The sequence below is a fragment of the Antedon bifida genome, chromosome 8 (genome assembly GCF_963402885.1).
Source record: "Antedon bifida chromosome 8, ecAntBifi1.1, whole genome shotgun sequence".
Lineage (NCBI taxonomy): Eukaryota > Metazoa > Echinodermata > Crinoidea > Comatulida > Antedonidae > Antedon > Antedon bifida.
The window spans coordinates 21,264,904-21,278,821 of NC_136233.1; the positions used below are offsets into that span (position 1 = coordinate 21,264,904).

General features: G+C 33.8%; 2 protein-coding genes across 2 annotated transcripts in view; one reads left to right on the forward strand and one right to left on the reverse strand.

The window, feature by feature from the left end:
• Window positions 1-340: 340 nt before the first annotated feature.
• LOC144851063 (uncharacterized) lies at window positions 341-5,099 on the forward strand. The gene is made up of 4 exons (XM_078708584.1): window positions 341-605; window positions 819-2,519; window positions 2,865-2,995; window positions 3,117-5,099. The coding sequence occupies exons 1-4, from the start codon at window positions 542-544 to the stop codon at window positions 3,246-3,248; spliced, it is 2,028 nt and encodes a 675-aa protein (XP_078564710.1). The 5' UTR covers window positions 341-541; the 3' UTR covers window positions 3,249-5,099.
• The window catches only part of LOC144850724 (palmitoyltransferase ZDHHC23-like), a 77,307-nt gene continuing 67,472 nt past the window's right edge, over window positions 4,084-13,918 (reverse strand). Inside the window, exons 5-6 of the transcript XR_013614109.1 lie at window positions 4,268-4,360; window positions 4,084-4,146 (exon numbers count right to left, since the gene is read on the reverse strand). The gene's annotated coding sequence lies outside the window, so the exon portion shown is untranslated. The remainder of the gene's footprint in view (window positions 4,147-4,267; window positions 4,361-13,918) is intronic.

Sequence of the window (13,918 nt, forward strand, 5' to 3'; positions counted from 1 at the left end):
GCATATAAAAATAACTACGGTAGTTTGTACATAATATAAAACGATGATGCTAACGATTCAACGACCAGGGTGCAGACTAAGAGTGACGTTACGATGATTGTACGCATGCGATGCATTTGGATAGGTACGCATGCGATGCATTTGGATAGGTATGCAGATTCCATTTACGCAGATAGTGTATAGCATATATATATATCTATAACTGCACGATCTTGTGGCTTGGTGCTTGGATAGAGAATTAAGTGTTCCATTTTGCATTTAGTGACGACGACGGGTTTGACAATATTGATGTAATTTGCATATTATACATCATCTTTCAGACAATACTCCACCCACGTTTGAATGCCCGGAATTCATCAGAGGTTTTAGTCGGGGTGAAAACAGCACTTTAGTGTATTGGTCGATAGTTGTATATGACCTAGAACTGATTTCTGAGATTCAAGTAAACAACGACGCGGTGACGCCATTTCGTTTGGAACCATATAGAAAACGAGTAAATTTGACAGCATCTGCAACTCTCCCGATCGGTACCACTTTTATAATGTATACATTTGAAGATTCTTCAAGGAACACTGCATTCTGTAGTTTTTACGTTCAAGTTTCAGGTAAACAATTAACAACAATGCTAGCGTTTTATGAAGTATAAAAACCTCAATTTTAAAAGACTGTTCGTACTCAATATAATATATCCAACAATATAATACAGTAAAACAATAAAGACACACACAACCAAAACATAAACAACTTAACACTAGATTTCTATGTTATGTTATCAAAAAAGACTTCTTAACAACTCTATGATTTATTTTATTTTACAGAGAATGAACCAGAAATAATTTTTCCAGACACAACCATGTCACCTCAAACCATAACAGAAAACTACAGAAATGACTCTAACTTTGAAGAAAACACGCCCTCTACACAGCCAGAAACATCATCAGTAAATGCTCTGATATCACAATTACCTGTAACTCCTTCGCCATCAGTAAAACTATCATCACAATCATCATCACCGCCATTATCATCATCATTATCATCCTCACAATTACCAACAACGTCATTATCACCAACACCATTTTTATTTAAAACTTTATCACCTTCATTATCACCAAAACCAACGTCATCACAATTTTCCTTTTCACTTTTATCTTCACAATTACCGTCAACGCCATTATCACAAACACCAATATCATCCAAATTGTCCTTTAACCCATTAGTTTCACAATTACCATCACCTTCATTATCAACAAGACCAGTGTCATCACAACATTCTGAACCATCAGTTTCACAATTACCATCACCTTCGTTATCATCAACACCAATATCATCACAAATTTCCTTTAAACCATCAGTTTCACAATTACCATCACCTTCATTATCACCAACACCAATGTCATCACAACATTCTGAACAATCATCTTTACCATTACCATCACATTCATTACCACCAACACCAATGTCATCACACATTTCCTTTAAACCATCAGTTTCACAATTACCATCACCGCCATTACCATCAACACCAATATCATCACAATATTTCATTAAACCATCACCTTCACAATTACCATCACATTCATCACCATCAACAACAATTTCATCACAATCTTCTGAACCGTCATCTTCACCATTACCATCACCTTCATTACCATCACCTTCACCAATATTATCACAATTTTCTGGACAATCATCTTCACCATTACCATCAAATTCATTACCATCAACACCAATGTCATCACAGTCTTCTGAACCGTCATCTTCACCATTACCATCACCTTCACCAATGTCATCACAATTTTCTGGACAATCATCTTCATTACCATCACATGCATTACCATCAACACCAATTTCATCACAATTTTCTGGACAATCATCTTCACCATTACCATCACCTTCATTACCATCAACAACAATGTCTTCACAATCTTCTGAATCATCTTCTCCACTACCATCACATTCGTTATCACCAACACCAATGTTATCCCCAACAACCAATCAATCATATACAGAAGCACAATCGTACGACTTGACTCCGTCTACACCATATCCCTCTTCTTTCGCAACATCATTTTCTTCCTCGGTAGTTCCTTTTAAATCGCGCACCACCCTTCTTCCATTTATATCACTGGCATCTACTTCCTCACCATCAACGATTTCAGTTCAATCTTCTTCACCGTTGGCATCATCCACATTGAATTCGCTTCCGACAACCAATGTTGTCACAGCAGTTGACACTCCAGTTACCAACGGAAGTGTGACAGCAGAAGACGATAGAGAACAGACAGTCACTAAAGCTAGGCCTAGTCAACAGTTTACATTTACCGCTGAACAGCTAACGACTAAGCGCCGATCAGTCCATAAGAAGTCTACAGTACAGCAGCAAACTACAGGGTGGCCAAGTGACCAGACAACGTCATTTGACGAAGTGTCACCGGAAGTAATTACTAGTTCAATATTGACGGTTTCCGAGCAAATGACAGAAAACGAAGAGGGCGCCCTGAACAAATCAAACATCCATGGTAAATATACAAACACAGTAATAAATCAATATCAATTTAGATTTAGCTTATTAAATTTGTACACGAGAAGTGTAAGCATAAGCAAAAATAGCCCTACAAACAAACTTGTGGTGCTGATTGAAATACACATATATAGGCCTAGACTTTAATCTAAGACTAAACACAACGGTATGTGGATAATATTTTTCTTCCTTATGCTTTCTTTCAAAATTCTTGCTTAGATAAATACCATTGTCAACAATGTCCACTAAAAAAATTATTTTTAATGTATAAGGTATGTATTGCATCAATACTGTTGCTCACGCGCAGAATAAAGTAGGCCTACGTATTACTTTTACTTTACAGATAACAGTTTTCCTGAGGTACTAATTATATGCATATGTCTACTGTTCATAGCCGTCATCGTCATAGCAGGGATACTTTTTATAATCAAAGGGAGAAAAGTTCAGCAGAAATACTATTTTCAATCTAAACATGTAAGTGGTTTTAAAACAAGAACATATTACACAATAAATTAAGAACTCAGAAACTCGATATTTTGCCGAATATTAATTGAACCAACAGTTCAGTAAAAAGTGTATTTTGTTTATTCTACAGGGCGAAAACAAAGACAAAGAACCTCCATCGGTAGATATTTGCGACTTGCGACCATTAAATAAAGATGCGCAGACAATTCAAAAAGACGATGGTATTCTCAACTGCGCATATAATAATGACAGTAAAGTGTGAAACCGTCTGTAAAGACGCCGCCGCCATATTGAATTTCGACATCAAGATGTAATTGGTGAATCAAAACGAATGTACAGTTTCTACCTAAAGAGTAATGATATTTTTTTATATATATTTTTCAAAATGAAATATTTTAAATTCAATACTTACCTACCTTATTAATTTATATTATTGTAATAGTTTAGGAAAGAAAATAAATGTTTACGTTGAACTTTTAACTACCTGCTGACGGTTATTACTACTTTCATTAGGTTTTACTAGAGGGCGTAATAAAGCTGGTCTTTGATCCATGAACTGTAATCTGTAAAACATTTAAAATCAATTCCTCTAACGGTACGTTCACATTTAGCCCGGATTGCAGTCCGGTGGTCCGATATACAAACTCAGTGTGAACGTAGCTTAAGAAAAAAAAGTCTGTATCTCTGGTGACGATATAGAGGGCGCACCGTGTGTTATAAATATAACCGCGTACATTGTGCTCTCCAGAGACGGAAATGAAAATAGAATTTTTAAAATGCTTGTATAAATAGATATTGTAGTGAAAATGGAAGTTAAAGACATTTGTTGTATTTGATTGGGACTTTACCATTGAGCATAGTTTTTCCGTTGAGTACTAATTGAAGGGAGTATTTTGAGCGTTGAGAAGCTTGTGTTGTTTTCTATTCGAATGAGTTTCTGTTGAGCACAATCCGTTTACAATTTACCATTCGAATACAACAAGTGTACTCGTCGCATATTTATGTTAACTACGAAAGTTTCCAATCGAATACAATTGCTTTGCTTACTTTGAAACGTAGTAGCTCCAGTTCCCAACGACATTTTAAAATAGATAATTGAACAAGATCTTACTTTAGTGAGGATCAGTCTTCTAGATTAAGTTGGTTTCCGTTGATATTATCTACAAAGAAAAAGGTATAATTGATAAGAGCTACGACTACCTACCTACTTAAGACTTTGATCCATACTTAAATGTTCTGTTAAAGCTAAGAAAATATCACAATCTTGTCGTTAATACCTACCTTATTAAAATAACAATGAATAGATTCTCAGAATTAAAGCTAGGTTTTTCATCATAGTTCGAAGTCGCTTTTTTAGTTCTGTGGTTCGGTATACTATAATAGTATAATAATTAATACTAATTAGTACAGACTTAACGCGTACATCTCCACCAATAGGGTTCAAGATGCTTAATAACAGACTAAATATAGCACAAGATCCCATTTATATTGTTGTTATTATGTATGATTAAGAAGGCCCTTATTATTTTCTATGTTAGCGTTATACCTGGTATATGTTCATTTCGAGGGGAAAAAAAAGAACAAATAAAATATAAATTTGTTAATTCTGTATTAATATATGTATGACCCACTGGAAAAGTAATAGTATTTTAATTTTTGTTTCTATTTTTTCCTTTTTGATAAACCATAAACAAATAGACTCTGTCTACACTATCAAACTAATTTGACAAAAAAAGTGTGATGTGCCCAAATATGGTAGTGATGTGCATATAATATGTTCATATATGGGGACATCACATTTTTTGTTGTCACGTTTGATATAAGTGTAGACAGAGCTTTAGACAAAATAGTAAGTATATTTTTTTTACGGTTTATCAAAAATGAAAAAATAAAAATATTTTGAAATATGTTGATATTATTTAGAAAGATAAATATCGCTTCGTTTCAGTTTATTTTGTTTACTGTAGGCCTATTTATGCAAACAAAAAAGTTCGAATTTGTTATTCTAAAAGCGCATGCTTTATTTTGCTATTGAAAGATACATCTATTATTATGCTACTAACGATACATGTTTTAAAATTAGTAAAATTCAGTAGAATTTTTTCTGTACAAATTAAATTATATGTCTAACGTATTTTAAATGTAATTCTAACTTCCGTATGTATTTCGCAAGATAATTAAAAAAGTGTAAGTTAGTTTAAACTGGGTTGTTTTTGTTTGCACTTCAAATGTGTTGAAATAAATTGGAATTGTGGACACGACGTAGACACTTTATGGTCACCGCCAATTAATTTGGCATCTACTAAGCAACATACGAGTCAAGCATGGACTTAACGACGACAATTATACGTTTCCAATTAAAGGAGTAATAATAGCTACCAACGTTGTAAGCAATGTTTGCTGTCCTATCAATAATATAGTATAGTAGTAATGTTGCTTTTATTAGCTTTCATACGGACCTGGTAATTTTAATTAGATAATTAATTGCGTTAAATAATCAATCGTGCTGTTGTTTGCGAGTGTTCTACGCCACGAAGTACCCGAGGCGAGGCATGTTACTGGAGCATGTTCCAATTACACACGTCTCAATTACAAATACTCTATTTACAAACATAATTAGGCCTATGATGAATAAAATTAGCTGTGACCAACAGCGTGTTGATGTCCATGCAACGTTTTTGCAATTTGATATATTTATCTTTGCAGTTTTATTGTCTTAATTATGCCAATATAATGTCTTGAATCTTGTGTTCACTACCACATATTAATTAGACTTCATGCCGCTCGAGTAAAAGACGAATACACTCTCAAAATGAAAGAAGAAGATAACCGATAACAAGCAACACATCACTTGTTTTATTTTATAAATAATTGTACTGTTTAGTTAGTTAATGCTAGTTATGGGTAATACGGCGGTAGTAAATGATTAACATCGGTAGTTAATACTAGTTATGGTTAATAAACGGTAGTTAATACTAGTTATGGGTAATATGGCAGTAGTAAATGATTAACATCGTTAGTTAATACGTATAGTTATATGTACAGTAATACCGCGGTAGTTATACTAGTTATGGGTAATATGGCAGTAGTAAATGTTTAACATCGGTAGTTAATACGAGTTATGGGTAATAAACGGTAGTTAATACTAGTTATGGGTAATAAACGGTAGTTAATACTAGTTAAAAGTAATACCGATAGTTAATACCAGTACCGGTAGTTAACGGTACCAGTTATAAGTAATACCGGTAGTACCACAGTTATAAGTAATACCGGTAGTTAATACCAGTTATATTAAGTAATACCGGTAGTTAATACCAGTAATACCGGACTACTGTGTTTTATTCAATACTAGTTATAATTATATACAGTATTGTAACTCAATGCAGTTACTAGTTAGCCCATGTTTGATAAATTCGGAAACATCAATTTTCTCAACACAGTAACAACTGTTTGAACATAGAGATGAACATAACAAACGAAGCACAGATATTACTAACTGCCAACATAGGTATTTTAATTGATGCTTGGCTGCTGTTGACAAGACAGTAAGGGGATATTTCAGTGTAGCATTTTGAGATTGATCGTTTGCTGTTATTTTTATGATTCCGTCACCAGCATATATTAGCAAATAATAAATTGCATCTTTCTAAAACACATCTAAATAAGATTAGCATATTTACAATATTTTGAGCGTATTGACAAGAGCGTTTTACGATCCTTTTATGCGCGCAAACATTAAAGACGTTTACCAAAAAATTATAATTAGTCATTTAATTGTCTTAATAAAGAAGTATAATAAGCATAATAACATAATGTAGGCCTAATGAGGCATACTCTGATTTATGTGTTTTTTCATAATATTCGTAATACCAATTTTAGGCCTTTGTAATGAGCCGTGCCCCGTTCGCATCTGCCTGGCTGTCACTGAGTTGATTCATTATCTATTGCAATTACTGATGGAGTTTGATATGCAATTTTTTAAATGGAGAAATGAATTCTTCACTTCTGTATGAACACCTGTACATGTAACCCTTATATTTTAAAGTTGGTTTCCACTTTGACTCTACGAAAGGACGTAAGCGCACCGCAAGTAATTTGACCAATCACGGTGCGATAAATCACCCGAACTGTCACGTGTGATTGGTCAACTCACTTCGTTGCGTTGCGTCCAAATAGGAACCAAATATTTGGGTTTTATATAATTACTCCGAAATCAATTTAGTAAAATGTACGGTCGTTTAAGCCTGTGTAAACAATGATGAGGATCACTATGCGTAATATGTGGTTGGGATTTATTTTAGGATATCGAATTTAGATGACACCTTTGAAAGCTTTCCTGTTTTCAGAAATAAAAGCATAATAGACGATAAAAGAAATAACATACTCTGTTATTGTTGGTTTATGAATTTAATATTGATCACCTATAATTATATAGGAAAAGGTTCTTAACGAGGATGGATATACATTCACAAGAATATGACACCAAACCATTTAAAAATTAATAATTTATTGTGACCTTGGAGGAACCTGGGTCAGTTATTATGACATCCGGACTAAACTTAAATGGATTTATATCTGTTATAAATGAATCCAGAACGGACGGTCATTCCATAAATAGTTAGGCACAAGCTGAAAAGTTGTAATAATTCGCTTCGGTGTGCAGCATTCTGCCTTAACCTAACCGAAAAAAAGCAAATTGCGCTTTAAATTGTCATATAAGTAGAGGAATGACAGTACGGACTTATCAGTGAATTTAAACCAAGCAGATTGTCGTAAACAAGGTAAGATTATAGAGGTTATTCTAAATTAAAATTGCACTTATTACAAACTTAGCAGATTTTAACAACAAAGGCAACAGGCGTATTTATCCATACGCGTTAAGTATGTTTTTGACCTAGATATAATGCTATTATAGATTATAATTAGTGGTTTTTTTAAAGTGGCAATGCACATTCTACGTGTACAGTTTTGGTTTCAATACGAGTGCGTCACGTGAGTCTACGTGCGCGTGTTTCCACAACGCGCACTCTCTGAATTGATGGGTCAAATAACCATTGAATGAATCACTTTTATTTTGCATCGATACCCTTTACGTAAAACAGCATAGGGTCACTGTAGTGGTCATTTAGGCATGGCTATATTATTTATAATGCTTTAAGCTATAAGGAACAATATCCTTCTACTATTATTTCGAAACTAGGCCGACATTTAATTGTTATGTCGTGGTGTACGTTGGTTTTTTTTGTCAAATAGAGAGGAATTGCCTGAATTATTTTCAAGCAGTTTTAAAAATAGCGTTAAGATTAGGCATTGATTTCAAAACAATAACAGACTTAAGAATCATTGTGTTTCTTGCATTGTAGAGCACAAATGTTTATGTCTCATGTAACATTTTAAAAAAGAGAGAGATAAGATAACAAACAAAGTTTTGACATGTAAAAATACATACATCATTTCAACACTTATACCACCTTGTAGGTTGCACCCGGTTTGAATAGCTCATACTAATTTAATATCTCACTGCAGAAAACTAGTTTACTGCAGAAATATATTTTTGGAATATTTTATTTAGCTGACTCATGTAAACCATATTTTCTCAATTTCCTTTTTGTTAATCCATATATGAAATTATGCGAAGTTTTGAAATAAATAAATATATAATAGCATAATAGATTTCACTTAAAAGTCCTCTAATTAAATTGAAAATTCCATTCAGTTTTTTTATTTATCTAAATTTGATAAAAAGTTTGTAGTTCAAATAAAACCCACGAGGCGTTTATTGTTCAGGAGTGTTTCAAAAACTTTGTCTACACTATCAAACTTTGGGTGAAAAAAATGTGATGTGCCCATATATGGACATGATGATGTCATAATATCACTACCATAGATGTGTACATCACACTTGTTTTGTTCAAAATATTGTAGACCCAGAGCTTAAGGGAACTTATCCGATCGCGAGGGAGATAATTTGTTAGTGACGAAGTGACCCTTAACCTCGGAGTGGTTTGAAGAAAAAACAAATTACAAACAGACACTACGTCCATGTTGTTTATTTTTATACCTCCCTGCTACGTCCATGTTTCAAGAGTTTTCATACATCAACTGGAATCCAAAATTATGATTTTGAACGTTAGCTTTAAACAGATAAAAAGAAGAGAATATAATCAAATGGTAATCATAATCATAAATAGATTTCCCGCCAAATTGATTTATATTACTAACGACATAATGGGTTACACCGTCTTCTCAAGAAAATCTACACTGCATTACAACATGACATGAAACGTATAAGCTGGGTCAGAGTTCAAATATGGTAGTGATAACCGTGGTATGTATAGTAAAACCTCTATAGCACAGAAACAGAAAGAACAAAACAGACTCACAAAATCCCCGACAAGATCTATGTATAAAAGTTTCATTTCAATTCATTACTATTCAAAGCCTCTAGTCTAGGTTCTAGAATTAATATTAAAAAAAAGAAAAGATAAATATTTGGCACCTATGGCGTTCCATACGTATGTAATTGAGCTAACACATTTTCCAGACAAATATCGAAACGAAACCCCACGGTTGGACTAGCATAAAAAAAGGCAATAAATTAATACCGAATCTCTGATTTTTTTCTCGATTGTTTTAAAGGTTAGTAGGCCAAGTGAAGAGTGGTGGAATTACTTTAATTAATTTCAGTCTTCACTGGTAGGCCCCTTGAATTCGAGAGTAGACAAGTCAAATATAAACTAGACATCGTAAACCAGTGTACTCAACTCTACATTAAGTAGGCCTATGTCATACACATTAATTTCAAGATATGTAGAGACTATTAATTTTAATCTAAGATAAGTCGGCAACATCTAAGTAACATTTTTTTATTTCCATAACTATAAAAAATTGCAATATCGAAGGAAATGAAAAATTAGAAGCGTGAACAACTGAAGGATATACTTCAGAAGCGATCAATAAAGTAATGACAATTAAAACAAAAATCGTTTTTCAATTGTAAATAATAATGTTGGGTCACCTTGACGAAGAAGTGATTCTCAAATGGGAACATACCGACAAATAAGTTTTTTTGAATTAGTATATAAATAATGATGGGTTTCAACTCAAAAAGATAACTAGGTCGATTTGTGTCAGACATTATAAATAGCGTTTAAATACAATATCGCAACTATTATGCTGAAAGATATTTTAAATTTGTCGTTTTTTAATTCAATTCGAATTATTTTACTGAGTAGAGGGTTTTTTTTTTTGGTGATATTTATGACAAGAAAGAAACATAATTATAACTTAAAAGTATGAATTTAAAACTCATCTAATAAAATGCAGTCACAATTACATTGCACATGCGCAGTCGATTTCTGTAATGACGTATCTCCACATCCATGGCATTTATGTCCAGTAATCATGCAAATTCTTTAATACAGTGTCACGTGTGGCGCATGTATTATGGTTAGGAATGGGCTTATGGCCTATGATACAGTGTGACACTGTATCGCATCATTTGGCTATGATACTGTACCTATAAGCAGGGAAGAGTTAAAAGCAGAATCGAGAATAGGCTAACCTGCAAGTGATTGCTTGGAACGATTAAGCCAAGTTGCTTATTTTGCCAAAGTACTTGCTTTGTTTGTTTGAACGATAGCGTACAAATTTGTTAAAGTTATCGTCCTGAATATTTCGGTGTTAATAGGTATACACTTACAGAACATGTCTATTGATTTTCAGGATATTAAATAGCACGTCCTCGGTATTCTTTTAACATGGACCAAAATATAAAGTAGTGAGCCCCCTCTCTCCAAAAATAATGTTTTTCATGATATATTTTGCCAAGTACTTCACTCAGTTTCTGACGGCTTACATTATCTTGCTTCATTCGTCGGCTTAGTGTTGGATGTCACACAAGCCTACCATTCCAGAACAAGGTAATGAACAGATCAATAACTATATTATCGATGAAATCCTAAAGGAAATTAATTTACTTTAAAAAAAGACATTTGATTCTTGGTGGAATTAAAATACAGGTCAGGGTATATCATTAAATAATAATGTATTTCCAAGCGTAACAGAGTGAAAATAAAAGAAAACTAATATATGGTATATAAAGCAGGTAATCATTCAATCCACTGCCGCCATTAATGACTTTATGATTGCTTTCAAGCATGCAACCTACATTATCACTGGGTTAAAAATTTTAAAATGTATATTATAGTGATATAAAGTTTGCTGTACAAAAAGTATAATTATTCTTTTCGTTTTCGATCAAATGCTAATGTTTGGTTCTCATAAAGCTTTTTTTTTTTGCATTTAAACATTTATTTACTTTCAATGACAGTAACAAGGAGATACATAATATGACAAAGTAACATTGAAAGAAGGCTTGATCTCTATGAAGGCTTGGGTTCCCACTAGCGACGCAATGTAACCTACGCAAAAAAATGCCCTTCCAATAATTGTGTTTTCCCCCGCCTGTGTAAAGTCAAACCATCGACTTTTCAACACTGTTGCGTCGTCGGTTCCAACTTGTGATTACGCAATACAGCACTTTGCGTCAATACGTCGTTGAGTTGCGTTACGATGCGTCGCTAGTGGGAACCACGCTTAAAGCGTGGTTCCCACTAGCGACGCAACGCAAGGACGTAACGCAACGCAAGTGAATTGACCAATCACAAGCGATGGCTTATTCGCTTGTGATTGCTAACTGTCTATAACGTCGCTTGTCATTGGTTAAAACGCTTGCGTTGCGTTTACGTCCTTGCGTTACGTTCTAGTGGGAACCAAGCTTTAGAGACGCAACGCAAGGACGTAACGAAACGTAATTTAGTTGACCAATCACAAGCGTGGCTTATTCGATACGCCTGCGTTGCGTTTACGTCCTTGCGTTGCGTCCTAGTGAGAACCAAGCTTAAGAGAGTTGACCAATCACAAGCGATGAATTATTCGAACTGTCGGTTGTCATTGGTCAACACGCTTGCGTTGCGTTTACGTCCTTAAAGCTTAAGTGGGAACCAAGCTTTAGATTGATTTCTCTGAGGAGTGAGTGTTGAAGGGCCATTTGCAATCACTACTGATTCCACAAGCCGCGCTTGCGCGATTGATTGAAACAACTTTACAATTTTTAAACCTTACTGAGTCATACAGTGCCCGGATAATAAACAAAATTCATATTCCACACTTGTACCAGTCATATTAACAATTTGTTTAGTTCGTTAACAAAATGCGGATTTGGATTACGGTTGTTTTAACTCTAGCCTTGTGAAGAACAACCTATACATTTTTCATTCTTCTCTACTCTTTTCAACAATATGATGTTATGCTCGAGGCATATAAATTAGATATAGACATTAAACAAAGCATGTGGAAACACACTATGAATAAAATCTCGGATTTTACTAAGATGAATTAACTCTAGGCCTTCTCGAAGAAAGCAAAATATCGGCTAACGGTGAAAGAGGTCGTATGTAAATTTCGCATTGGTTTGGTATACCCGTCAGCTATAGGTTGATAATGCTACAGAATATATTGTTCGATGGTTCCTAAAATTAGTGTTCGTTTCTCCAATTCAATTATTTTCAGAAACTATAATTTAAAGTGCCCATCAAATGATTCACTTTGATTTATCACTAGATTTTTATTGTGTACTTATCATTTAGATGAAGCAGAAAATTAAAATAAACGACGTCATATTTGTCCAAATTCATTACTCTAAATGAACAATTGCATTATCTAAATTCAAAAAACACACAACAGTTATTTATAAATTACATTTGTTCAATAATAATGGTAAATTTAATTTAGAAGACTATAATTAGATACGCAAGCTCCGTTGATTTAATTATAGACGCCAATTTGTTTAAAGATGTATTGCCTCAAAATATATATTTTTGGTTGAATATGCCATTTTAATGTCACATAATAATGATCAATTTTGACCAAAATTTTGATAAAAAAATAATTATTTATCTGAAAAAACTGCTTTAAAGCAAAAATAGTCAAATTGGCTGCCAGCCAATGGATTTTTGGTTGTATTTAACCATTTATTTTGATTGAAGTGATTAACTTGATTAAAACTACAAAATAACCTATTAAAGGTCTTATTTAATTAATCTTCATTTTTCATGTTTTTGGGGGACAATACCTCTTTAAGTTTCAAAAATATTCAGTGACACGACGAAGATAAATACACATTTTACGCGCGCGCGCGTTGAAACATTTATAACAATGTTACGGCTTTCACGCGTTGAAAAGTTGATGTTACGGCTTTTGTAGGCGCACGCGTTGAAACATTGATATATTATGTTACGGATTATTTTGTAGGCGCGCTCGTTGAAACATGTATAATAACGTTACGTCTTTCGCGCGCGCATTGAAACGTTGAAAATGTTACGGTGTTTGTAGGCGCGCGCGTTGAATTGTTGATGAAATCTTAGTCACGCGTTAAAAATGTTTGTTCAATGTTTCTTGTAGTCTTTGATAACGCTTCTATCATGTTCTCGTTGTCGAGTTTACGACGCAAGATTAAGTAGGCATGCCAGGCACGTGAAAAGTTCGCTTCCCCCGATCGCTTGTATCCACCGGAACGGTTTCCTAACGTCGAATTTTTTACCAAATTTGAATTTAGGAGCATCTCTCATGAGGGAAATATTAAAATAATACCAAAGCAATATGAGACCAAATGTATCTATATTAAATACATTACGTGCATCATAGATACGATGGAATCGTATAGCTGTATGTAATAAACACGGCAATATTATGGTATTTATTACAAAACAATAAAGAAGATTTTACGATCACAGTCGCCAACTTTTGCTGTTTTAATAATTCAATACCATTATAGAGTTCAGTCAACTACTAAATTGAATATCAATTCTTCATGTCGCACTTGACATAAGCATTGTAATATCTACTGTATGATAGCACCACGCGGTTTTA